This window comes from Zonotrichia leucophrys, chromosome 2, assembly GCF_028769735.1.
Source record: "Zonotrichia leucophrys gambelii isolate GWCS_2022_RI chromosome 2, RI_Zleu_2.0, whole genome shotgun sequence".
Lineage (NCBI taxonomy): Eukaryota > Metazoa > Chordata > Aves > Passeriformes > Passerellidae > Zonotrichia > Zonotrichia leucophrys.
In genome coordinates this window covers 22,050,015-22,077,921 of record NC_088171.1, presented here as the reverse complement: position 1 = coordinate 22,077,921, position 27,907 = coordinate 22,050,015, and the positions used below count along the sequence as shown (strand labels likewise).

At 37.1% G+C, this 27,907-nt stretch overlaps 1 protein-coding gene across 3 annotated transcripts in view; it reads right to left on the bottom strand.

The window, feature by feature from the left end:
- The window catches only part of ITGA8 (integrin subunit alpha 8), a 111,782-nt gene that overhangs the window by 23,539 nt on the left and 60,336 nt on the right, over positions 1-27,907 (bottom strand). For all 3 annotated transcript variants that reach the window (XR_010439096.1, XM_064704211.1, XM_064704212.1), the window contains 7 exons: positions 26,879-26,971; positions 22,236-22,315; positions 19,210-19,290; positions 14,287-14,392; positions 12,346-12,504; positions 6,613-6,738; positions 3,709-3,822 (listed from right to left, as the gene is read on the bottom strand). Coding sequence is in view for 2 of the 3 variants with exons in the window: in XM_064704211.1 (XP_064560281.1) it covers positions 3,709-3,822; positions 6,613-6,738; positions 12,346-12,504; positions 14,287-14,392; positions 19,210-19,290; positions 22,236-22,315; positions 26,879-26,971 (759 nt within the window). In the remaining variant the exon portion in view is untranslated. The remainder of the gene's footprint in view (positions 1-3,708; positions 3,823-6,612; positions 6,739-12,345; positions 12,505-14,286; positions 14,393-19,209; positions 19,291-22,235; positions 22,316-26,878; positions 26,972-27,907) is intronic.

Genomic DNA, 27,907 nt, shown 5'->3' with positions numbered 1-27,907 from the left:
CAGATTTTAGCCTAGTTAACAACAGTTGCAGACTTACTAAGAGCAGATTGTGCCCTTTTTAGGAAACTAATTATGTTCTACGGTCTTTTATGGTGATGGTTGTGTAACTGTTAATTTTAAAAGGGGCTGTGAAAAAGGGAACTGTTTTGAGATGAGTGGAAGGAAGACAACCAGACCCTAGGACACTATTTACTGTCTCCAAGTTTGCATGTGAAATAAAGATCATGTTATTCTGGCATATAATTAGACATAAATTGGGGGATGCAACAGTTCTCTGGAAACTACCTTTTTCTACTTAGGAAAAAAATTCTGTTGCTTTGAGTGGAGTTTTTCTGATTCTTAACAAGAATTGCAAATTACTATTGAAAAGACACAGAAATGTTTACAGGGAAAAGGTAAAATCACAGCCCATAAAGAGTCTTGTTTGATAGCAAGGGTATGTAAGACCAGTGGAGTAATCTGGTAGGAGTGTTTCCCACGAGGTCTTTCCTATGAATCTACAGGATGGCTCACCCTTGTCCCTGCCCACAAGCTGGTGTAACATTCCATCTCTGCCTGGAGCTCCCTGAGTGAAGGGAGGTGCAGGCAGAGCAAGCAGGGTTTATTAAAGGGCAAGGAGGAACTAAAGGGACTGCAGCACTGGCATTGCCTGGTGTGTTTGCACACACCCAGGTCCCAAGGCCCAGCTTTGACCCTTCTCCCCATCCAGATCAGACAGAGAGAGGTTTCAAATCAGCTGGATAATGCATCCTCTGAAGATACCTCTCTGTCTTGTCACTGTCTACAGAGTTAGCAACCAGCTTTTGCATCTAACTTTAGATTACTAAAATTTCATAAAATGAGTTCCACTGCTCTTGCATTAAACATGCCACTGAATTTCATGCAGTTACACTCGTTCTGAACCTAAGTCAGTCCAACTAAAGTTAAACCCCACAAAAAGATTGTTTTTACTAAGAGTTATCCAAAAAAAGGAGATTTTGTGTCCCCTGTGGCTAGTTTATTTCAATTGTTACCCATCTCCTGTCACAGCCAAAAACTCAGAGAAACTGTTTCTCATTAATTTTGTTTAACTTTAATCTCTTACAGATCTTTATTGACATATACTAAACTAGACTTAGGAAAATCCTAATGAGGCTAATTTCCACAGAAATAGCTGTAAATAGCCTAGAAACTTCATCTAAAGATCTGTGCACAGGATTTTTTCACAAGATCTACTTTTTGGCCCTTTCAGAGTTAATTGTATTTCACCAGCAGAATGATGAGGAGAAAGACTTGACTGGATCTGGAATACATCAGGCTCAGTTCCCAGTAAGGAAGGTAGCTAAGGGAGCTTTATCTTTTGCTTGGTGAAGAAAATGATGAAGATCCTCTGTGTTATTGCTTGCCCACTGCAGTGCTCAATATTGTCATATATTGTTCCAGTCAAGGATAATATCTCTGCTTCTCTCTGTGTGTTAGGAACAGAGAACCAGTGCAGTGAAGCTCTTACCTGAACTTAATAGCCTGTGTGAGCTTGTCCAGCAGCCTCTTAATCTTAATTCCCAAGAAATTGGGAAAAAATGGAATCAAATGCCCATTCTATTTCCCAATAGATATGCTTCTTCCATAGCTGTAGAGATGCTTACATACTGGTACTTTCTGTCCTTTGCAAAAGCTTGCACCAAATGATGTCCATCCCATTTCCCAGATTTGGAAGGATAAAGACACATCCAAACTGTCATGTTTTTGGGCTTAAATTTGAACCAGACCTTGCCTTTTTTTTTTTTTGCACTAGCAGATGACTCACTCAGCAAACCTAAATGAGGTACATCCATTCTAGAGTATCTAGACATATCTAACATTTTTAAAATATGCTTCCTCTTAAAAGCCTTTTTTTTGTTAATGGAACTGAAGAAAGGATATGAAAGTTTCTTGGGATTGATTGTTCATAGAAAGAAAATGCACTGACAAATCAGGAATTAGTTCACTTAGTCTCTGAAAGGATGTCCTTTGTTACTGAGTGAGATAGAAATCTCTTCAAGCAAGGCTAGAGAGTGAGGACAGAACTTCAGTGTTCTTTGGTCACAGTGGTCCTACAACAGCTTTTGGAGAAGAAAGACAGAATGTGACCTGGCCTCCTGACAGATAGGTAGAAAAACCTTTCAAGTCATCCTTTCAAATAACCACTGCCATAGTCCGGTACACCAAGGGAGACCAATGACCTCCCAAAAGTTTGCACCCATTATGGATTTGGTTAGCTACTGATCTGGCATTCAGCTTTCTGGAAATATTATCCTATCTGCTCTCATTTCTCCAGGAAAGCAAGTGAGGATGAATTTCTTTGGTCTACTTTCATATTTGAGGGAAGGGAGAAATTAACTTCAAATGCATGAGGAGCTTAATTTAAAGCAGTAAACTGAAGATCCTCAATTCTTCTCTTGCTAGGTAAGAGGTACCCTGCATATGAAGAATTCTCCCACAGCTGTAGGGAACTCAGGAAAGATTCTTGCATTCCAGATAGAAAGACTGAGAAATCCTGAATTCCTTGAGAAACAAGCCAATAATAAATCAGCTTGATCGAGACAGGAGATGCAGGTATTTCTTAATAACAGCAAATGTATCTCAGTGTATTTTCCAGTGTTAAAGGTATGAAAACTGTAGAGTAAATACAGACACAAGGCCAGCTGTGAGGTAACAGCTCACAGTAAAATCCCTCTGCCTTACAAAATCATAGAATAATTTGGGTTGGAAGGGAACTTTAAAAGTCATCTGCCATAAGCATGGACATCTTCAATTGGTCCAAGCTGCTCAGAGTCCAATCTGACCTTGAATGTTTCCAGGCATGGGACATCTGCCACATCTGCGCATCTCTCTGGGCAACCTGTTCCAGCATTTCACCACCCTCATTTTGAAACACTTCTTTCTTGCATCTAATCTAAATAGATGCACTTGTAGTTGAAAACCATTACCCCTTGTTTTATTGCCCTGCTAAAAGATTTGTTCCCATCTTTCTCAGAAGACCCCTTTAGGTACTGGAAGGTGCTATAAGCTCTTCCTGCAGCCTTCCCTTCTCCAGGCTCAACAACCCCAGCTCTCTCAGCCTTTCCTCACAAGAGAACTGTTTTATTCTTCCAGTCATCTTTGTAGCCCTCCTCTGCCCTCACTCCAACAGGTCCCTTTATGCAGTGTGAATATAAATCTGAGAGCAGAAGTTGGAATGCAAGAATTTGCAAAGAGAAGTTTTATTTTTTCCCATCATCTACACTGCCCCTTTGAGCAGTAAGACAGATTGTCACTACATGAGTGTCATGTATCATATGAGCTTGATGCATACTACTCTTCCCTAGATTAACAGAGAATGAATAACAATGAATGTTTAAGCTGAACATAGTGTACATGATACACTCTTTGGCTCCAAGAAAAACCTTCCATTGGAAAAGAGGTTATAAATGCAGAACATTTAGGTCAGTCTAGGAAAGCAGAAACAAAACTAGGAGAGGTACTTAAAAATAATCTTGGAATCTTCAAGTAGGAGTGATAGCAAGAAAAAAAAATGTAAGCAGCATCCAAAAAACCTGGACAGGAACCAGTGAGATGTTATCTTCAAAGAAAATGGTAGCAAGAAGTATTTACATTTGCCCCATTTAATTTATTAATTTTTATTTTAAAATATCTGCTCAAATAAATTATTATTTTATGTGTATAGAAAGAGATGTTTGTGTGTATTACCTCCAGGAATGTTTGTGCCCAGAGCCGGGACCTGATTTTTAGTGCAGCACTCTTTCCTCTTTCCAGCTGTCCCACAGTGCACGAAATTAAGACACACTTCACGTTTGTACAGTTCTGAGCAAAAAATAAAGAGAAGTCATACTTATGTTTTGAAAAAAAGATCATTTTCAAATGCTGTAAATAAGCAAAAACAAATAAACTTTCCTTAAAGAGTGCTAAATAGTTTGAAATCAGTAATTTTATCTAATGTATATGAGATACCCCATGAGTCATTGAGATAATTCTAAACCAAGGAGCAGATTCTTTTTGAATCACCAGTGAATACAAACACCTACCTACAGTAAAGAAAATAAAAGTAATAATTTTCAACAGTGTCTGCTCTGAAGAACTCTTAAAATGTCCAGGCACTTATCAATCCTTTGAAACACGTGCTTTTTCCTCACCTATCAATCATTTTATGATTTCATTTTTAGCTTTTTTTTCTGTTCTCTATGCATTAGGTATTTATTTATATTGCTAAATCTTTGCCCTTTTCTAACTCTCCTGGTTTTCCCACTGATATTTACATCATAGCAGCCAGAACATTTGCTGAGATTCATTAGTTGCTTTACTTGAAGCTCACTGTCCATGAACCATTCCTGATGAGCAGTGATTCTGGCCCATACACAAGGCTGAAAGCAAAAGCCAAACATTGCAACTCAAAACTATATACTCCTGAAGTCTGCCAAAAGAATGTCACACTAAAGGTTAAAAGCTGACTGGAAGCCACTGAAGGGAATAAGCAGAGTCTCATGGGGTAACCACAGGAATTATGTGGTTGTTTAGGGCATAAAAAGGAAAAATGATCCCATAAAAAATGATTAAATGTTTGTGGAAAAAATAAAAAATGTTGTATATACAAATGGATTTTATCTGAAAAGTTTTGTTTGACTCAGGGGAAGGCTGAGGTTTTAATTGATTCCTATTTTTATAACAAAGCAGAGAATCCCTCCCATGACAGAAGGCCTTGTGACCTCAAAAGCAAAGCTAAGTTTTCAAAAGTAAGTTTACTCCCTAGTGAGAGTGAGAATGCACTACCAATACCCAATCTTCAGGAAATGAGATGATGATGCATGGAACAGATCTGAAAACACTCTTAAGGAATCTTGTATCTTTATAGACAGCTTTCCTCACAAATCTCTGTCTTATTGGAGGATAAGCAGAAGCTGTATGCTTAATTGCTGCTTTCTATATCTGACTGAAAATGAAACTGTAAACCCTGGAACTTACAACTATAAACTTTTTTTTTTTAAATATTTTAAAGCATCTGTTTATTTGGCTTTAAATATCCTCCAAACAGATTTATTTATTTTGCAGGAAGGAGAAGACTTGTTTTCATTAATCATAGTGGTCAAAAACACACATTAGCAAAACAAATCATTAGTATGCAAAAAAGTCTACTTTTGGCTGACATTTTAGGACCTGAACACATATTTCTGTTTTTCTGAGTAATGCATTTAGCCTGTAGTGATTTTCAGAACAATATAACATTGGAACTAATGGAAAAGAAACCAAATATTTAATCAACAGTATAAATAGAATAAGAGGTTCTCAGAACATTTTGTCTCTTTGTGAAAATGCTTTGATGAAAATGAAAATAACTTAAAATTTATTTTAAAAAATACAATTTTAAACATAGAATTATCTTTGGCCAATCAGTCTTTTCAAGAGCAACATTCATTTTTCCATGTATACTTCCAATATGTAAAATAAAAAAAAAATTATGCATCAGCAGTAACTAATGCTGAAGGCATTAGTATTGGGACACCTTCTAACTGAACCAATGACATTGCTTTTCTATGTTCACCCTGGGAAAGTCTTGCTATATGTGGTAAGCACTGCACCCAATCCTATCCTAATTTGTGCTGACCAAAAGCATATTTTACTGGAAGAATGCTCATCAAAGTGCCAATTTCATATTACTGAGTACCCCACTAAATATGTTTGCTCCATCTACATCAAGCAGGTGAAAATTCTCTGCTTCATATTTTAAGGTGCAAACACAGTGCATACTTCAGAACTTTGTCAACCACTTCCAGTTGCTGCAGTCATTTTTATGTTGGCAGCCTATGAGCCTGGTCACTCAGAAAGATGCCTGAAAATTAAGATATCACTGAAGAATGGATTAAGTGTTCTGTGATATTGACTGCCATGTCTTTGAAAGTCCTGGCATTTTTCCTTCAGACACAGTGGAATCAGATTCTTTCTAGGGTATTGGGTTGATGAAAGAATGGCACAGGAGTCAACAGTGATTATTGCTTAAAGTGGATTAAACTGTGATTTTGTTGTTAATAACATTACAGTTTTCATTACTTTCAGATTCTATCTTCTTCCCATTATAAAAATTGCCAAATTACCTTTCAGAAGCAGTAATTATTCTCTTAGTCCAGAACACTTAAGTTGGTGAGGTTGTTTGCTTCCAAATTCTAGTAAGGTCAAGGAATTCAAGCACGAGTTTATAAGTAAACAGCTTAATAAGAGACTGGACAGCATGAAAGAAACTCTGCCCAAGGTTCAAAAATAGATGAAAAGCACTGACTGTGAATCCCTTGCCTGATCTGAAGTTCACTGGGTTCACACATTGCCTTTAGGTAAAGGCAGCTGACACCTACAGGGCTGAAGTATGCTAAGATTGGCACTTTGAATACAGGAGTGGAAAAAAACTTCTGAAAATACAGCCAAGTCCAAATAGGTACCAGACTGTCTAATCAGAACTATTTTCCTAGGACAGATAGCATTGCTATTGCTCCAGCATTGTCTGGACTGTTAAGAATACAGTGATGTGTCCCATTTGCCTTGCCTGTGGCACTGCAGAGTCTCACCTTTCCCTGCACACTCCCAGTAAATAGATTTTAGATAGCTCACCAATATTCTTGCAGAGTTTTTCTTGTGAGGTTCTGCCACTGCAACATCTCTTCTCCTGATGTAATGAGAAATTGTGGAATTATATAAAAAAGCAGCAAGTTCAGGAGTGTCTTCTGGAACAGCAAACTGCAAAGAGAGAAATGGGAATGGTAATGACATACACACACAACGATTCTAACAGATTTGTTCCTGTCTCAGAGGTCTTGAATTTTGGATTAACACTGGTTTTTCAATTGAACAGCATAATCATGAGAGTACTTTGTCTTCAACTAGGAGCATGATGAGTAATAGCACAGCAAGATATTACCCAGTTATAGGAATTACAGCAGACAACATTCTTCTCTACTTTTTACTGGTGTCAGTTTCGTTGCTTTACTTAATTTTGTTAGACTCTCAGGGGCAAATTCTGATATATATAACAGGGTAAGTTCAGTTGTTGCACAGTAGTTTATTCATTAGTTCAGATCAGAATCTGCCTAATAAAATATAACGATTTTACCAGTTTTAGAAAAAAATGGAAGTCTGACTTAAAACAACACAATTTTTGATCATATATCACATGTGTTACAGATTTGTTTTGGTAACAGCTCAAATTTGTATAATGCAACAGCTTCTTCATTTTTAATCTCACATTAAAATGCATTCTCTTCAGCTTTATATTTATAGATTTTTTGTTGGCAGTTTGTCTTTACTTTCTATACGGGGCATTTATGGCTTCTTTTACGAAGCCTCAAATAACTCCTGGAACCAATTGCTACAGAAGTACAGATAAATGTTAATTCATGACAATCCACTCATGTAAAATCACAATAAAATATACATAGAGGTTTATAGTAAGATCTCAACAGGAACTCAACTAAATATATCCAAACCTATTCCTTAAGAACATCTGATTATAAAGTGCTACATCAGATCCTTCTTATCAGTTCCTTTAACCTCTGAAGACAAAATATGTTAAACAAATTCCTAAAGAAAATGTTTGTAATTGAAATAAATGTTGTAGCAATAAAGGAAAGAGAATAGCTACAAACACACAAAACCTCCCACACACTAATGCTGTGTAGTACTAGATTTGGAAAATTGGTGTAATTTATCTGAGTAAAATTAAAATGCTATGAATAGAACATAAACATTTAACATTGTCTGAGATCTTCAGTCAAAAGCATCCTACAAAGTGAAAGATACTATAATTCATTAACAGATGAAAACCCATGGGAAAAAAAAAAAGAATTCCCTTTTTTTCATTTTTCCTGTTGCTTCATGAGGTTAGCATTGTCTATTTGCAATAAGGGAACACATAAGTAGCTAGTAAATCTCTCCCTCTCAATGTGGTAACATGCAAACTCTCCTTCCAGAATTCTTTCACCAGCATATAGACTTCTATAATGATGACAAATCAAAAAAAAACCCCACAATATAGAAATGTGCCTGCAAAGAAGCCCTCAATACATGATCACAATGGGTATATACATAGATCCATCTGAATACCAAAGGATTTTCATCTTTACATTTTTCTTTTTTCATGGATCCTAGAGTGTTAGCATCCTTGTGAATTGTTACAGCAAAGGTTCAAATAGAGCCCTCTGCAGTTAAGAGAAACGTGTGTCTCCTGCATCTAAAAGCAGAATTTGTCCAGTGGCCTAGATGTCCAGGTTAAAGATATTATTTTATCCTTCTTGATCTGGTTACATGAAAATGCTCAACTGAATAATCTAGCTCTGTTGCTATTTTATATGTCATGTATCTGGCACACTATCTTAGAGGATCACTCCCTCCCTTTAACTACAGCAGACTGTCTCAGTCTCCCCACCATGGAAGACTGTACTGCCTTCTTCTCCTGAGCATTATTACTTTGAGCAGGTTTCCAGACCTCTCCAGTCCCCCACTTCTCATTCCAATACCCTGTTCCACTTTTCTGGTTTTCTAGCCAGGCTACAGCCTTTGCTGCATTGTGTAACTCCATCAGAAATGTTCTGGAAGAGGACTTTTTTACACAAAGTTATAATATAATGTATGTAACATAAAATAATGATACACATTATTTTATATTACATACATTATATTATATTATACTGCATTATAGATATTTAAATATTTCATATATATATATTTAAATACAATATATATTTTATAATATACAATATACATATATTATATTACTAGATTATACACAAAATTACACAAGAGCAGTTGGTGACCATTCAAGAGCAATGCATTGGATGGTATTGCTTTGTCCCAGGATCAAACCCTAAAGACAGTACTAACAGTTTTGCAGCATGAGCAGACTGCCTCTGGAAGGGGTTATCTCCTGCCACTCATGTTGGTGGATGTGCCTCATACATGTGGTGGATTTTTGTTGTTATTTCACTGCTGCCCTGACAGATGCCTCACTCGTGGTGCTGCAGTGCTCAGCCACTGAGAATGCACCAAATGTCTGTATATTCTACAGCAGTGATATTTATAGGTACAGGTTTTATAAAACTGCTTTCTGCCATCAATCTGGAAGAAAAAAACCAACTCATCAGGAATACTGTCTCAAGACAGAAGGCAATCTAACTGAGCCCTCTTCTCATCACAGCTTAGGAAGAGTAAGAAGGAAGTAAGAATGGGGCATGCATACACAATACTCTCCTAAGAACTTTCAGCTTCCAAATGTTTTCAGTACAGGGACTTCCTTATCTGTATGAAGTTTGTGTTCATTTACTAATCTTCACTGAACTTCTCTTTTGGGAATTTGTTTACTTTCCTCTTAGAATCACGTAAACTTTTAACCTTGACTACTTCCCTCTGGCCACAAATCCCAGACACCTGAGACCTGCCACCATGAGCCATCACTTCCTTTTGCTTGTTTTGAATCTGGCTCCCCAGACTTCATTAGATGTTCCAGTTCCTGTGCAGGAAGAGGCAGAGAACAGTCAATCCACACCCACACTCTTCCTGCCACTACTCATTTTGAGGATCATATTTGTGCACAGTCACCTCTTTTCTAGACTGAAGTGTCCTAGTGTACTGAGTTCTGAGTTCTTCTGCTTGGAATTCATTCCATATCTTTGATAAGTACTTTGGCTCCTTTTTACACCTTTTTTAAGATTCATAATTTTATTATCTTTTCACATCCCTCACTGTCTTCACAGACGATAATCTACAGAAAAGTTCCTAAACAAAAGTCTTCCCATGTGTTTATAGGTGTGACTTATCTTTGTGAACTAGGCAGCAAAGCTCAAATAAAACCTTTTTACAAGACAAGAAATTCAGCAGTGGGGAGGAATGTACTGCTTTGATCGAAACAGAACAATCTGAGTAATTTTAAAGGGGAAACCCCTAAGAGAGGTAAGTTCAGATATCCAAGAGAAGTCAGGCATTTAATGTCCTTAGCCTTATTTGGAAATTTGAGCAAAGCATCCTGATGTTTGTATGAAACTTGAAGAAGCCTGTCTCTGTGTCCTCTTGCCATCTGAAGCAATAGATAAGCATTACATATTTGAAACTTGACTTGTGTATTCATACTGTTCAATGCTTTGAAAAACTGAAATAAGGAAAGCATATTTAATTTATTGCCATAAAAACTGTGCATCTAAAGCCATATTCTGCCACAACAGAGGGACCATTATTACAGGAAAATTTCTCACAAGCTTCACAAGAATTCAGTCTTTTTTATGTAACAGATGCAATCATTGGCAAGTAGGAGAAGGAAAAGAGCAAACTTCTTAAAAAATAAAATAAATTAAATAAAAAATATACATTGCCTGAAAATATCAGTAAGAACTGTGGCAGTATTCTACACAGCTTCTTAATTCAATCTTAAATAGAACACAGTGGCTAGGGTGGGAGGATGCTGAACTGCTTTTCACATACTTGCAACCTGATCTGATCAGTGAGTTTGAGAAGCGAGGCTTGCAAGTACAAATGCAGCACCTTAGCTTCTTCCTCCTCACCACTTCTGAAAAAGAGGTGAAAAATTAAGTAGAAAAAATGTGCAGAAAAAATTCGCTGTCTCCAATTTTGATGTGCTTTGGGTATAAACTGGACAGACATTTTCTACCTTCTCTTTCCTACCACTCATTTGCTTTTCCTTTCTCTAAAGAAACTAAATAAAAGGGTGGAATTCCAACACCTCTTTGTTTTCCTGGGTGAAACACAAAACTCTAGCAATATTGTATTTAGTAGACATCAATTTTTCTTTACCCTTTTTAAGTAGGTACTGTAGTTCTGTCTGTTCAGGCTAAAGACTTGACTTGTAACTACTTAGGCTGTGACCACTCCTCATCACTAGAAAGTTGTCACCCCTTTCATCCAATATACCAAACTCACACCCATTCTGGTATGCAAAAGATGTAGAGCATTTTTAGCACTTGGAATGCAGCTCTCCCTGAAAGATGTTTAACAGGCTACTGCTTAAACTTGAGAAGTGTTGTTGTTTACTCCAGAAATGTCTGGAATCAGTCATGCTTAATAAATTGGATACCTTGTTTTTGATGGGATAATATGTAGAGCTGTGTTTTGCCTAATCTTCTGACTTTGAGCCAAACCAAGCTCTTTTGAGGGGATCTGCCATCACAAACATAGATCTTTAAAAAGGAAATTGTCCAAGCAGCCAGGGATCGGGTTAGGAAAGCTAAAGCCCTAAGAGAATGAAATGCAGTCAGGGATGTTAAAAACAATATGAAAAACTTCTATGGATACTCAAAGGTAGGTGAGGGAAAATGTAACTTCTCTCCAGAAGGAAATAGGAGACCTGGTTACCTAGGGAGTTGAGAAGGCTGAGGTACTCAATGACTTTCCTGCCTCAGTCTCCACTGGTGAACGCTCCAGGCACACTGCCCAAATCACAGAAGGGAGAATGAAAAACTGCCTGCACTGAATCTGAAGGTGCACTTGTCCATGAGACTTGATGAGATGCATCCATGGGACCTGAGGGAACTGGCAGATCAACTGGCAAAGCCACTATCCGTATCTGAAAAGTTGTGTCAGTCTGGTGAAGTTCTCACTGACTGGAAAAGGGGAAACAGAACCTCCATTTCTAAAAAGGGTGAAAAAGGAAAACCTGCAGAACTACAGACCAGTCAGTCTCACTTCTGTGTCTAGCCCAATCATGGGGCAGATCTTCCTGGAAACTATGCTAAGGCACATGACATGGAGAATGAGGAGGTGATTGGTGACAGCCAAAATGACTTCACTAAAGGCAAATTGTGTCTGACAGATTTGGTGGCCTTCTATGGTGGAGTCACAGTGTTGGTGGACAAGGGAAGAACAACCGACACCATCTACTTGCATGTAGACAAAGCATCTGCCACTGTCCCAGATGACATCCTGGTCTTTGTGCTGGAAACACATGGATCTGACAGAGCACTCAGGGGATAATGAATGGGCTGTGTGCTCACACTCAAGGAACTGTGGTCAATGGCTTAATGTCCAGTTGGAGACCAGTGACGTGTGGTGTTCCTCAGTGCTGGTACTGGAACAGGGCCCTCTGTAACATCTCTGTTGGTAGCATCGACAGCGGGACTGAGCACACCCTTCTCCTCATATAGAGTACAGAAACCAAATATGCACCAAGCACTAACTTTAGAAATGTTATAGGCTATCTATTTCTTGCTTCTTACCCAGGAAAATGATATTGGACTGTTAAAAATTCCCAAGAAAGTTCCAATCATGTGAAGCTTCCATTCCATGTGAAGTGTAGGCAAAAAATCCCAATCAAAATGCAGAAAGTGACAGAAATAAAGTACTCACCTTTATTTGCATTGGATTAATAGGAGAGCTTGTTTCACAGTGCAATGGTCCATGTGTCTGAATGTGGAGAATATAAAGAAGAAATTCTTCTCTACTGGACACAGGCCAACCAACATGGAGAACTGTATGGTTGATGGCACTTGGTCCTATATTGTGCAGCTGTTGAAGAAGTATGATCAGTACTTTCCAAGGCAGTAAAAACAACAAAAAACATTGAAACCACCACTCAAATATTTTCAAATTCTTAGTGGACACAGCCTTAGAGTATTTAGGGAAGATTATTACAGATTATAAATATCACTTTATTGATGGAGAATCTGTGGTAGGAGAGAAGAACCTCTTTGTGTTAGTCACAAAACCAATGGCAAATCTGAGAGAACAGTCTTTTCTGTCTGAGTGTGTATTCAAGAAATCTATCACTTTTCCCATTTTTTCCTACATATGAAGAATTGAATTCTAAAAAAGTATCAAAAAAATTCCAACCCAAAGCACACTAGCAAATGAACCCCATAGAAACATGAACAATGAACTGTAACAGATCATGCTTGAAAATAGTAGGCAAAAGTTCAGAATACAAAAAAATCACATTTCAGGGCACAAGAATAAAAGATAGAGCAGAACTTAAACTAGCTTCTTTGGTTACGAACTATATTTTCAACATTCTCAATCTAGATTTTCTCAAAAGAAGTAAAGTAACTAGTTTTCCTGAATTAATATCCCAAGAAATTATTTTTTCTAGGGAAAATGAGCAAAGACAGAAATAATAAAAGTTTAGAAACCTAGGCTATTAAAACAATTTCCTTATATCAGTTTACAGTTTGAAAATAACTGATGACATCAGGAGTCTGGACATGTGTTGTCACTGGGCTTGAAGAATTATAGAAGCTGAACACCATGGACCTTTATGCAAAGTTCCTAGAGATGTGAGAACCTCCTTTTTAAATCTGCAGAATTTTTGTGACTGATGACCTTTAGTTACAACAAAATAAAAAGCCCTTTCAATCTTACATCTTCTGGGAGACTGCTCAGTCTTTTGGATGCTTTGCTGATATAAACCATGTAAGTGGTTTCCTTAGTAACTGTAACTAATCACTGTAATTATTTTAATATATTTGAAGTCACAAATACAGTTTCACAAACAACTCAGATGCTTGAGACAGGATGATTTGAAGTATTTTTCAGTTTAGAGAAATGTGTTAGATGAGGAATTCATAAATGATAATTTGTATTTTACAGTTGTATTCACTATACTTTAGTATGTCCTGCAAATTGTAATCTTACACCACTGATTAAGCTCAGTTGCTTATAATTCCTTGAGTGCTAGTTTGTAAATTATAACCATATGTGAAGCCCCCTGTTTTACCCTCTGGAATAAAGGCCATCCATCAGATTCCAAGGATGGCTTCTATTCCCTGAAGTTCACTCAATGCCATTTTTCTAAGCTGAACTCTTTTAATTGACAAATCATCCATAGGAAAAAAACCAACAAAACTACAAGGTAAAAATATGTGTACTTCAAACATTAAGAGTTGTTTTCACCAGAATATTTTACATGTATGTCTACATTATATTTTTCAGTTAGCTAAATGTCAAAGAAAACATTTTTTCCAGTGCACAGCATGTACAGCTTCTAATGAGAAGATACTTGACATTGGTTATAAGGAACTTTTAAGCACTGTTTTTAATTCTTGTCAAACACCCAAAATGTTTAGAAATCCCTTAAATATCTAAGACAGACTCCTAACATAAACTAATATCCCCTCCACTCATATGAACAGATAATGGGGTTGTGAATTCCCAGATTAAATTTGGGTCATGTGCTAAAGTCAGAGTATTTACATTTGTGGCTTTATCTAGCTACAGATAAAGACAATAAACCAAATTCATCAGGAATTCAGTGGGGGCAGCGTGAGGTCCTGTGGAAACATACATAATTTTTACCTCATAGATGTGTTCTACTAAAGGACCAACTTCTTCCTCTTTTGTAGGTTCATCTTTGGGTTCCCAGTTGTGAAGTGGCAAAATAATTGTTGGGGGGTGAGACACTCTGTAATATGCAAAACAGTATAAAACAGTAACTGCATAAAACAGGTTAAAACAGTAACTGTTACCAGTGAATGATTGCATTAGTTTTAGAATGAAATGATGACCACTATAAAAACCTGAGCCCTCAAAGCTTGTTATTTGAGCACATTAATTAGAGTTAGGTGAGGTGAATGCTACAATGCCTCCATAACATACTAGATGGGAAACAGAGATATTGTGACTTCCATAAAGTCATAATGGAAATTGGTGTACTGAGAAACAGAATTCAGGACTAGACTCTAAAATTTAGAGTTCTCCAGGCTTTCCAACTGCTTTGCAAACAAAGTGGTAATTAAAGCATTCTCTGGAATATTGTTGCAAGTTGCAACACAAATAAAACATAAACAAAGAAAACTGTGACTTAATATCTGACATCTTTCCAGCTGCTTTTTTATTTTTCCTTTTCTTCTCTATTTGACCTTGAGAAAGTAGTCTTCTGTTAACATTTTTATTTGAATCACAAACATTTTATTTCTCATTAAAATTGGAATTTCCTTGTACCAGTTCCATTCAGAGGCCAACTAAACCTCACTCAGGTGTTCAGAAGTTGGGAAATCAGATCCCAAGAATTTCTTTTAGCATGATAGATCAGTTCTGGCACAGACATCTGTCACCTACAAGTACTGCATGTGGTCCTTGGTGGTACAAGGAAATGGTGTTACCCTTTCTTTGCCAGGGTCAACTCTCACTGAGTTTTGCTGATTTATGGAGTCTTTAGCTGAAAGAAGATCCATAGAATTTCAATGTTGGTTCTGCCAAAACTGGAGTTTTGCTAATAGAAAACTGTTAAAAAACAATATTTTTTTTTTTTAGAGTGTAAAATTTGAATACCATAATGGACTTCTAGGCACTGCTGTTAATCACTTTGCAGTGGCCTTGCTGCAGATTGCCCCTTGAAGAAAAGATTGGATAGTTTTGTTGCAAATGCTGAAAAAATACTATTGGAAGGAACAAACTGTTCTTGATTACAGCTCTTCTGTCATATACAATGAATGAAAATTTACTACAGTATACAGCTTCTCAAAGCAGCAGGAAATCCCAGAGAAGAACAGCTTAATGCCATCCAGCTGAAGTACAACTCTTGGTGAAATTTGGTGTGTTCAGGAGTATCCTAACTCTTAATACTTCCTCAGACTTCAAAATGCCAGCAGTTCGGACTAACAAGAATGCCAGAGGTAAATTCACAAGCCAATCCTAATATAAAACGTATTAATTAAAAAGTAATTTCTCATTAGGTACTTGGCCTAAGTTTCACAAATCATCCTGTTTCCAATATGAATTTTAATTATTGATTGCTGTCTGGGAACTTCAGAGTGTTACAAAAGCCAAGAAACATAGACCCTTAATCTACCATAAAAAACTGCAAATCAGAAACTGTACAGAGACAAAAAGAAGAAAACGTGAGGTTTCAAAACTCAGTGTTTTCTCTTGTACTGCCAGGGAAGTATTCTTATCCATGGAATTACAAAATGTAAAGTATAAATTTAGACATTAAATTAAAATTATTGTAGTGTATATAAGAACATTTATATTAACAGAATTTACAGTTATTTTGAGGACTTCCACTATTGACACAAAGGTAGCAAAATTGGGTCAAAGAAAAACAAATTCACACTTTTAACTATTTTATTTTGCATTTAATTGAGAATATTTTTAACATTTGAATGATTTATTAGACAAGGATTTTCCTAGACTTTTAGGTGACAAGTATAATGAAACAAAAGTACTGAAAAATATGATAAACAAAGTATGGTGCACAGAAAAGGCTTATATGGGGATATACAATAAAAATTCTGCCAGCTACCAATCCTCTTAATCCAAATTACTTCCTTCGTGAATCCCTCATTCCTCTAGTGCTTTTCCAGCAGTGAGAGATAATTAAAACTCCTACATTTTTATAGATGAAGAAAGGTAAGCAAAATAATTAAATCTTAGTTATCAAAGCAACTGCTTATTGAATTATCTAAGGAGTTATGTTAATTTTCTTTTAAAGAGGCTATTGAAGATTTCTCCCTTTCTCACAGAAGAAGCATTAGTACTTGCATTCCACTGTGCAAGTATATCTGCATGTAGTTTCTTTAGTTTCTTTACTTCTCTTCTGCAATTCTCAGAAGAGAAGTAAAGAAACTAATGCAAGATATTTTCCAGTCCAAATGTGGACATAGTCTCTCTTTTATCTAGGAAATAGTGAGCAATTCCCTTGGAACTGCATGTTTTAGCATCTCTGAGTAATTAGCAAAATCTGTCAACAAAGCATTTGGGAATGCTGTAGCTAATAAGGAAACTGAAATACTTAAGAGGAAAGAAACTGGAAGTCATTCAATTAAGTAATTCCTCTGTATTTAATAACCTGTTTCCTAGAACTGCAGGCAGCAATTCAAGCAACTTTTCCCACTTATCACCAAGCCCGTAAGAACTGAACATTTTGTGGTCATTTTTTGGTCTATCAATTTACATGTTACAGAAGGTTTCATTAAAAGGAACACTCTATGGCACAGTAAAAACATGATGGAGACAAAGTTTCCAAAGAGTCTGCAAAAAATAAAAAGTTTCTAAGACTTTTTTATTAAAGTGAGGAGAGATTTCACAAAAAAAAAAAACAAACAAAAAAAAAAGCCCAAAAAAACCCCCAAAAAAATCCACAGCACTGGAAGCAACCCTTACTGGGAAGTCCTGTGTATGTTACCACAACTGTTCCAGTCCAAAACTCCAGCCTGTCCTTAGCCTGGGGTGCTCACCCATGGCAACACCCAGCAGCTGCTGGCTCCCAACACTTTCTCACACATCTGTAGCCCATTAAATAACACCTTTGATTCTTTTCTCCTCAGCCTCTACTTCTGTATTACACCTTTTGTATTCTTCACCTCTCTTTCTATCCAGCTCATTTCCTTAGATCACCACTAGCTACAGAGAATAAAATAATATTCTCACTTCTGTTCTTATTAAACATGCTGTATTTCAAGTGCTCCTTTTCAGAAATAGAATAATTGACATATATCCACACAGTCTTTGACTGCCAGCTTTTTTTGTTCCACCTGACTAGCTTTAGGGTCTTCTTAACCTTGAATATACTTACAAAATATGATGAAAAAATCCTTTTAAAATCCCTCAGATTTAGACTGAATATTAGACCAGATTAGAGCAGATAGATTGAATATTAAACCAGAAAACATGTTCTCTGTGATCTGCAAAATTGACTTATTGCTAGCACTAGATAGTCATATTGTCTTGGAAGTGACAACAAGAAATACATTTTTATAAATTAAAGCCCCATAAATAAATAAATTTTAATTTTTTTACATCTAAGGCAGCCTCTTGAGGTGCATCAAATTAGAGACATCTACCCTCCTTGCATCAGCCAAGCCTCATGGCCTGACTGTGGAAATGAATCTGGATTTTGTAGCTCCTGTTCAACCTCTGCAGAGCGGATAATGGTTAAGGTTTTTTTTTTTTTTTTTTTGAGCTGTAGTTTCATAAGAGGAGATGTAGGAAATCTAATATCCCAGACATCCTCCTGACTTCCTCCAGGATGCCAGAATAGGAGTCTAGCTCCAAGATTTTACAGGGCACTCTAATATTATAAAATCTTAGAATCATTTAGGTTGGAAAAAACCTTAAAGATCATGGAGTCCAACCATAAAACTAGTGCTGCCAAGTTCACTATTAAAGCATGTCCCTCAGTGCCAGATCTACATGTCTTTTCAATATCTCCCAGTATAGTGATTGTACCATTTCCCTGAGGAGCCTCTTCCAGTCCTTGACAACTCCTTCTGTGAAGAAGATTTTCCTTATATCTAAACTGAACCTCCCCTGCTGCCACTAGAGGCCATTTCATCTTGTCCTCTCACTTGTTATCTGGGAGAGGAGACTGATTCCCACCATACTTCTACCTCCTTTCAGTTATTTGTAGAGAGCAGTAAGGTCTTCCTGAGCCTCCTTTTCTCCAGGCTGAACGCCCCCAGCTCCCTCAGCTGCTCCAGGCCCTCCACCAGCTTTGGTCCTCTTTCCTCCAGTACCTCAATGCCCTTCTTGTAGAGAGGGGAGCAAAAATGATGCCAGTATTTGAGGTTTGGCCTCATCAGTTCCAAGCACAGAGGGTTGATCAATGCCTGCTGGCCACACCATGTCTGATACAAGCCAGGGTGCCATTGGCCTTCTTGGCCACACAGGCACAGTGCTGGCTCGTGTTCAGCTGGCAATTATCACCTAATTGTATTTTATAATTTCTAAAATTAAGCTGTATACAAAAAGAGAGATAGAAATTATCATCTTTGATTATATCCTGTACTTGTTTAACTTTGGTATACTTTGTGTCAGTGAACAGTTCATCATTACTCATTTCTTACTCATCCTTTCTTCAAAGGCCTCACTCTGCTCTCTATTACTACATGCCTTGCCATAATGTGTTTCACATTTCCAGCCATAAAAGCAGTAGATTCTGTTTGGTATTCAGCATTAAGCATTCAAGTGGTTGCACAAGAAGACCTACACATACGAGCAGGCATTTTATATTAGTAACATCCATGCACAATTTAAATGCCCAAATGAAATGCTGTCTCTGACTGGTGTTACTACAAGTGAGATTCTTTAAGCTGCTGTCTTTGCACAGACAGTCAATAAGTTTGTAGTAGTTCCATCCTGCAAGGCTTGCAGGGGTGAGACCCAGGTGTCCTAGATGGATAAGGCATTTGGGTTTATAATAAGCATGGGATTATCATATGCAGAAAGATTCTGTAAAAAAGTAGTTATCAAAATGAGTTTAAATAGTTGAATACTTACCCTCTGATCTGTACTTGAGCTGCAGCACTGATGTTGATATGGAGGTTCACTAAGTTGCTGGTGGGATTTATCTTGTTAGAACTGGAAAATATACGTGCAAGTATTAAAAAAAGTTTTATATCAGAACTCTAGATTATCATATCACTCAACACACAAGGCCCACTGGGCACTCTTCAGTCTTGTAGGACACGGGTATTTAAGATGGATATTATTTGAGCTCGTCACATATTTAATAATATCATCAACTCAAGCTTCCTTTAAAGAATCCTGTGATGATGAATAAGATGTTGCAAATTTATTTGGCTCAGAATATCTTGTACAACTTGGCTATCTGTATAGATAAAAGTACCTTAATAGAATAGAACTTTGTTTCATCCACTGGAGGAAGGCAGTGTTAATGAACAATACAAGCTTTGTTAGAATAAAATTTACTTTTATGATTCTCCAAACCTGTGACTTTAGCATGACTGAGTCTTTGGGGAAAAAGAACCAAGATCAACAGTTTCTTTCATTTTCTTATTTTCTTCCCTCCCCTATCCAGAGTGTTTACATTTTTAAAACCACTTAGTAGTGAAAACAGATCTCTGTGTTTAAAATCTAGAGCTCTCACTCATCTTATTGTCTTTTCTGACTGTAAATCCTTAGTAATAAATGTAGTTTCTCTTACTTCAAAAGGCTACTCCTGTGATTATAGCCCATTCCTATAAAAAAGGTTTGCAAGTTCAAATTCATGAAGAAAGTGAAGTAATTACAGACTTAGAATTTATTTAACTATGAGATTAACAACACTAAATTTGGATTTTTTTTTCAGTCAAGTGTGGTTTCCTTGCTCCATGAACACCAAGTTTCTATTGCTGTCCCAGTTTGCTGCTATCACATCTGGGTACCATCAGTCAATTGGAAACATTCAGAGGAGGTCAGCATTTCCAGTGACTGACTCCTGAGGAATAAAGAGCTTTGATCCAGGCTTTCTGGTTACAGATTGCCGAAATTAAGAGCAGCTCTAATTTGTTTGTAAACTAATGCAAATTCCCATCAAACATTATTTGAAATTTTAGGTAATACTCTATAGCCATTGTTTTGAGTTTAAATGTACAAAAATTGTTTAAAGTGTAAAAATTATTATACCACTATTTTGTTAGAATAAGGTGCTCTCCAACTTGTGTATTTGTCTTACTTTCATAGAGTTAAAATACAGATTTTGGTCATACATATCTGCTATTCAAACCTTGTTCATGCTTTATGGCATTTTTTGGGGAAGAAAACAGTTTAAAAGAAGTGCCAAGACATCTCTCTCTCTAAGAGGTACATAATTGCATAGCAACATCCACATCAGAAAAGGAATCAGATTTCAAGACAATTCTCAGCCTCTTGCTTGTTTCTTATAAGTAATGAACTTCAGTTTTGCAAACCAAAATACTTATTTTCCACTTGATGTTTTGAAGCAAATGAAAGTCCTCTCTTTTGAATAAAATAAAGTAGACTCAAATTCAGATGTGTTCTTGCCTCCATCTAGGCAATTTCCTCTGTTTGCTTCATGGAGTTCTGCTCTGTTTTTCTTTTAGGATTGTTTTATCTATTCACTAAGAACACAGAAATACACAAACTGTCCTGCTGCTTGTGAATGAATGTACAAAGCAGTGAGTTTTAACTCTAGGGTACGTTCCCAATGCAAGAAATTTTACTCTTTACTCTTTCCTTTTTTGTTGTTTTTTAAATAGCTGAGCGCTCAGCTATTTTCATGCTTCAGCATTTTCATACCAGTTTGTAGCCCAACACATTTTCTGCCTTTACATTTTAGTGAGCCACACTCATGGAGGAAGCATGAGATGTTGTTGTCTCCTGAAGTTCAGACTTATTCCTCAGGAAATTCTTGTCACTTTTTAAAAACTGTTACCTACATGCAACTCTTATTACCTAGAAAAATTTAATTACCCAAAAAGCTCTGGACCTCCCCAGTTTCACAGCATGAAAAGGGTGGTGACATGAGCCTTGGATAACCATTTAAAACTACTGCTTGCACTAAGAAATGAACAGTGGCATGGACAGGGGGCCTACAGGTAAATGCTGTGTCTCTCTCCAGGGGAGCTCATGTCCAGGTTTGCATGGTCCCCACCCAGATTCCAGGGAGACCAAATGCCTAATGGACTTCTGTGCCATTGCTGTGCCTTTCCTGATTTTCTGCGTGTCCTTTCCCTTCAAGGGTTACATTATGGAGACATGACTTAAACATTTCAAATGTCTCAGTTATTTACCATAATGAACGTGATCAAGGCTGTCATTAAAGGCCAGACATTTGCAATTAAGTCTCTGCATGTGGGGCAGGGAGGGCCCCATGCAGAACTCCAGTGAGTATTTGATGAGGACAGATGGAGCAGAAGCCCTTCCACCTACTGAAAAAGTCCCAGGTTTGTTTTTGCTGTTATCCTAACCCAGCCCACTCTGTGCTTTTTTGTCTCTGTGGGAGAAGTTCTGCTCAGTATAAAACACAAGATTCTACAATATTAATATGTGAAGCCCACAAATGGGGAGGAATCAAATGGAAAAATTACAAAGGTTCACCTGCATCAAACTGAAACAGTTCTCTCCGTGCCAGTAAATCTGCTGAGCAGATTTTAACTGCTTTCCTTTTGTTTTCTAAATTTTTGTCAAGAAGAAGCATGTCTGGTTTAATTCAGAGCACGATATGTTTGTGCATATTCACCTTTGTTACAAAGTGATTACTGTGTATTAATTCTGAAGTTTAGATAAAGTTCAGATTTGGCAAATCTGCAGAAGATACTTAAAAACTCAGTTAACCTGAATTTTCAAGAAATACCTGAATAACCTGAATTTTAAAGAAATTGGACTGATTCTCCCAATAGTTAATGAGGTTCCAAATTCAAAAATCCTCCTGACATAAACTACCATTGGAGAGCCCCTGAAATAATTACTGATACTCAAAAGAGACCTTATTATATAATAAACTTCATATGGCAAGAGGAATTAATAATTTAAATAACCATGCTCTTGATAAAATATCTAACCTTTTTATTTGCAGCTCAAAATTGATGCTGAAGTCTGCATTTTCAAAATGCTGAACAGAAAATCGAATGCCTGTGGAGAACTGAGAAAGAAACAAAACAGCAGGTTACTTGAAACAGTTGATCTCTCCAGATCAATAAAGCAGCACTGTTCAACATTGCATTTCACAGACTTATACTGGACACTGTTGCTTTTCAAAATTAGAATGAAATAACATCATCTAGTTGTTCTCAGGAAAAAATGCCCTCCTGCCTCTGTATGTCACCAGATGGAAAACTTGGCTGGAGAGAGGAAAGATCAGAGGAATAGAGAAGCACTCCCAAGAACACAGCAGTGGGCCCTTCTTCATCCAGACAGTCTTTGCTTTGCCAAGCCAAGCCAAAAGCAAATAACAGTTGTCTGGTAGCTCTGATCCCTGCCTCCATCCATGGCCAGGTCTGCAGGGTTCCCTGCACTGTCTCTGCACCTGGCAGCTCTGCACTGCCTGCTTCAGGCACTGTGGGGCTGACTGAGCACATGAGGTTAAATTAGCAGCAGTTTAATTCACTTCTAGTTTGATTTTCCATTGCAGTGGAAAAAAAAATCCTGTTAAGAGGAATACAGCTTCAAAGTTATATTTTCAGTTCAATTTGCTACAACTTGGGAGTGAGTGACCAGAGGAGAGAGTACAACACACAGGTCCCAAAACTGAAGGAGGTAAGCCCTTCCACTGGTGCGGCTTTGTGTTTAAGCAGACCTGGCTTCCTCCTTTCGACAATTTCCATTTGCTTTGCAAGAAGAGCAGGGATAAGCAGACCAAGTTTATTCAGAAGAGAGAAGGGCCAACTAGAGAAGGAATATACAATAGCCCGTGGAGGGGTCTCTGTAAGCCTCTCATTGGACACATTTACAGCCCCAGTAAGTGCCAGGTGAGTAGCAGGAGATGCCATCTGTCCCCAGTGTTCAATTAATTAAATTCTACTGCAATGTTTAAATTATTGTTTTTAATTCTTTCAACTGCATGTTTAAATCTGGGAATTTTCAAAATGGGAATTTTTCAATTCCTACAACTCCTCACTCCTCCTCTACCTTCCATCTGGCCTAATGGCAGAATTTCTAGCAGGATAACATGCACATTGTACTTGGCTTTTTAAAAAGTATGGTAATACATAGATATATTCTCCATGTGGACAAACAATCTTTGTGAGAAATTCATGAAAAGGCATCAGGAAATGAGGACATTATTCCCTCATTTCTGCCAATGTCTGACTAGACTGGGGGTGGGGAGAAAAAAATGTTGTCTGCTTGGCATAATTTCCTCAGAATATTTCAGGAAACTAGTTAACAACAGCATAGGACACACAAATGTAGGGACCTAAATTCAACATCATTGAAGATGAGGAATTTTCCTCTGTGAACATCATTTCATGTGTTTAAGCAATTCCTTTTTCCCACCATTTTTTTCCATTCAGTTCTCCTATTTCATTATTTGCAGTGGTGCAACACGATCCATCACCAGACAAAGCTTACCTAACGTGTTTCAACTACTTTCAGCTGACTCAAGCTGAACCAATACTGTCATAATAAATTGAATGGTGGGTTCAAATCTTTGAATTCTGATTATCTTAATTTCACAGTTACAGTAGATCTCTCCTTTTTGAAGCAAAATCTTTCTGCTAAAAAGACAGTGCTCAGTAAATCGCTCAAAAGTTGAATAGCTGACTTGGAATAGAGATGTAAGCTCTTTTTAATTTTAAGCTCACTTTTTGGAGATGATATTAGCAACTCTATTGATATTCCATTCACCTTTAAAAAGATAATGACTTTTGTCTTTTAGACAAAAATTTCGAGATATTAAACTCACCATTTATCTTCCTGTTTTTACTAACCAGTCTAAATCATTTGTTTCCACTTATAGCAGAAAAAACATTTGATGAACCAAAGATAAAATTTTCATCAGACAGAGCAGCCATGAACTGCCATTCTGATGATCTGTTACACCCCTGAGGCTTCATCTTTAATAGTGAAACACAGTCCTACTGTACAACTCTAATAAGTTGCAGATGTTGTCTTTGTGTAGCCATATAACTTTGTTTATGTCATGTAATAACCCTTGATATTGCCACTAATAATAGGGCAAGGATGCTCACATGCCCTTGCTGAAAACCACTGAGGCCACAGGAGTTTAACTTGCTTGAACATATAACTTAGCAATTATTCAACATCCTTATTTTAGTAGCACAGAAATTTTATCAGAATAGTTTATTTTTACTTAAAATTTTTGAAGTGAAGTAAGTTTGTTTAAGATTGCATTATTTACATGTTTGTAACATCATGTATCTTTGAAATACATGACATTTCTGTTATTATAAGTTTTAACTTATTATGTTTGACAGGATTTAGGAGTATGCTGGGAGACAGAGGTGTAGCTTTTTATGAAGTGTCTTACAGTGTATAAGAGAGGTAAAACCGGGTGCTCTTGAAGAATCAATTTGGTACATACCAAGAAATAGGCAAAATCTTCCAAGCCTCCATTCTTCTAACCTTATTTCTATTAATTTCTATAAACTTCCAGATTCTTCTACTAGAATTTTCTCACTTGCTGATGTCACTGAACAAGCATTAGGAAGCTTGTCTGATCCATTTCAGTGTCATAAATAAGTATACTGAGCAATCTTTGCCAGTGAGATGTTGTCAGACATTTAGCTTGCATTCTGGCATTGAGATTTTCCTTAACAATTCTTTTTATCTTCATTTTTACTCTTTGATCTTTTTTTTTAAACTTCAAAGATATTACTGAAAAGATGAAATATTTTTTGTGGCCAGTAAACAATTTTAAGGACACAGATGACATAATGCATTTTGAAGATGTGAGGTGTCAGACAAGCCTGTAGTCTGCTGCAGTAATATCCCATAGATTATATCACAAAATCCCAACATAACCCTCATACTCAGAAGTTGATCTTGAAGAGCTCAAGAATTCTAGGATTTCAGGGTGCTGGCAAGTCATTAAGGTGACTCAATAGTTAAAGAGTTTTAGGAATGTTCAATTTTGACCTAACCCTTCCTTCCCACTCACAATTTCCACAAAGAGTCCCTTTCTGACTGAGTGTTTTGAGAATAACTGATCTCCTGCCAGAGCAGAATTGTTTTGCAAAACTGGAAATGGATCAGAGCAACCTTTTGAGATTTATGCAATTTGTACAAAGGGCTGGTATTTTGCTTTTGGAAGTACATTTGCCATCACAAATATGTTTGGACTGAAAAAACACAAGTCCTTTCACCTTTACTGAGCTTCCAGGAGAGCTGGCTTCAAAGATAAATTTAGGATTTAAGATTTCACTTACTCTAATCAAACCATGTTGCCATCTGGCTTTGTAATGCTCTACCTTTGATGCCTCAGTTTTAAAGGGATGGATTATTTTGTTGTAAAGTAGAAAACCCTTGAATATATTATGAGCCCTGCTGTTTTATTCTGCTACTTCTCTCTTTATGAAGTAGTGTGCTTAGTAGTATCTGGCAATGGAACTTAGAGCACTCCTAGAGTTGATTCTGAAGACAAGAAGGATTAGTTATGCTGTGAAAATTCATAAAGAGACAGGCAAGAGTAGTAATGTTTTAGTAGCCACCAAATGGCATTCCTGAAGGCTTCACACTGCTACTGGTAGCATTTTGGGTGAAGGATGATGTGGAAACAGGGCTTTGGATTCAAAGGGGGGAGTATCAGGGTCTGTAGTCTAACATCTCTACACTCAGACTTTCCATTGCTTGTGCTTCTGACAATATGCAACCTGCAAAGATTTCCTTTCCTTCTTGGCATACAAGTTGGTGTCTCTCATGTTTGTTCTTCCTTTTCTCTTCCAGCCCAAGGGGTTTTATGCTCTCCTGCCCCATTCCACTGCATCCCGATCACACATAATGTTCTTGTTCACTTCCGTCTGTATCTTGAGAATTTGCTTCTACCTTGACACTAACAAGGAAATTACTAGGCAGATAAATAAAATTGCTGTCTTCTCAGAACAAGAAATTATTTGCCTTGAATTGGAATTTGTCTCATGCTTTGGCCTGTCATTGCATCCCATCATCCCATTACTCAGAAATGTTTTCCATTACTTTCACTTTTTAGGATGATACTTTTACTTTTCAGGGAAATCTTTAGAAATAAAATAATAACTTTAAAGCATAAGTTTATTCCAAACACACTTTCCTTGATATAAATTGTGATATAAACAGGCAATACAACCCTTATGCACTCAAGACTAGAATCAGGCTGACGAGGTTGTCATTTACTATACATATATCTTTATGTTTTAAGTAGAGAGGATTCTAAAAGAGAGAAATAAACTGATTACATTATAGATTGGAATTCTCATTACACTAGTGCAACTTCTAATGAAATGATAGTGATAAATTGAGACACTCTCACTTTCTCTGAGTGACATGAACCCCAAGTTCTAGCATAATTAATATTTTAGAAAAACAAATTGCTACTTTTCCAAAAGCACAATTCTGCCTCCTATTACACCAGCAATTTATTGTCCAGGTAAATAATTTGGTTCATGTGCTGCTTATTGGGACACATTCTGGTAATTGAATAAATTTCCATTTGTTCCCCTTTAAAATTCAATTAGATAAAAATCAGTAAATGCATCTGGTTTTCCCTTACGTTTGCGCCAGCCACCATGGGGTTCCCAAGATCACAAACCACCATTCTAGTTTCATTTTCCATCTTGTAATCACAGCTCAACACACGCAGGGCCTGCAACAAAAGGACACCAATACAGAGGTCAGAGATCACAGTGAAATGGATCCAGTTGGGAAAGTGATGCCTTTTTGACTGTGACCTTTCTTTTGATTTCAGACACCTGCTCAGAGCACTATCAAAACATTTAGTTGGTTATTGTCAGACAACGGGGGGAAACTGATGCCAGGGAAAAACAAACAGGATAGTTTCCCAGTACCTTAAGAACCAGGATGAGATCACTCTATGTCTAGTTTTACCATACTGCTTTGTTGCTGTGAATCATTCCTATAGCCATAATGACTCAACAGAGAAACAAAGAGTAGACAAAACTAAGTGAGAAGAATAGGTCTCACAGAAATTCTGTAAAAACATAATTAGCAACAAAGGAGATAGATTTTCACATTATCAGATATAAAGGTTGTTTTTGTTTATAGCAATCCTTATCACTAGTAATATCATCTGTAAACAAAACAAACTACAAAAGAGATACAGCTATAAAACAGTGCAAGCTAGTAGATACAGAATAAAGCAAAGCAATAAAATATGGGGGGTTGCAATAAAATGTGTTGGGGTTTTTTTCTGTTTTCCTCTCTGACATCTTCAGTAAATGAAGACATTTCCATGTATGTGCAGAAAGCAGCTTTGTAAAAGCAGGATGCAGCAAGTTGCATTGTCTTTCTGCTCATCTGTGAGAACCAGTGTGAATGAGCTCATGACCTCTGTATAAAAAGATCTGGGAAATCTCTGTACCAATTTGCCCTATCTGTAAAAGTCAGCATGGACATGCTGTCCTTCTAACTTCCTGAGATTAAAAGAAAAGACAGGGCATGTCCTAAATAGAGCCCATGTGAAGCATGCCCTCAGCAGACACCTCATTGTATGCTGACATTTTTACAGTTTGCTAGGAGGAAACAAAAGTTTGTTACACAGCATGTCCAGTGCACTAACAGC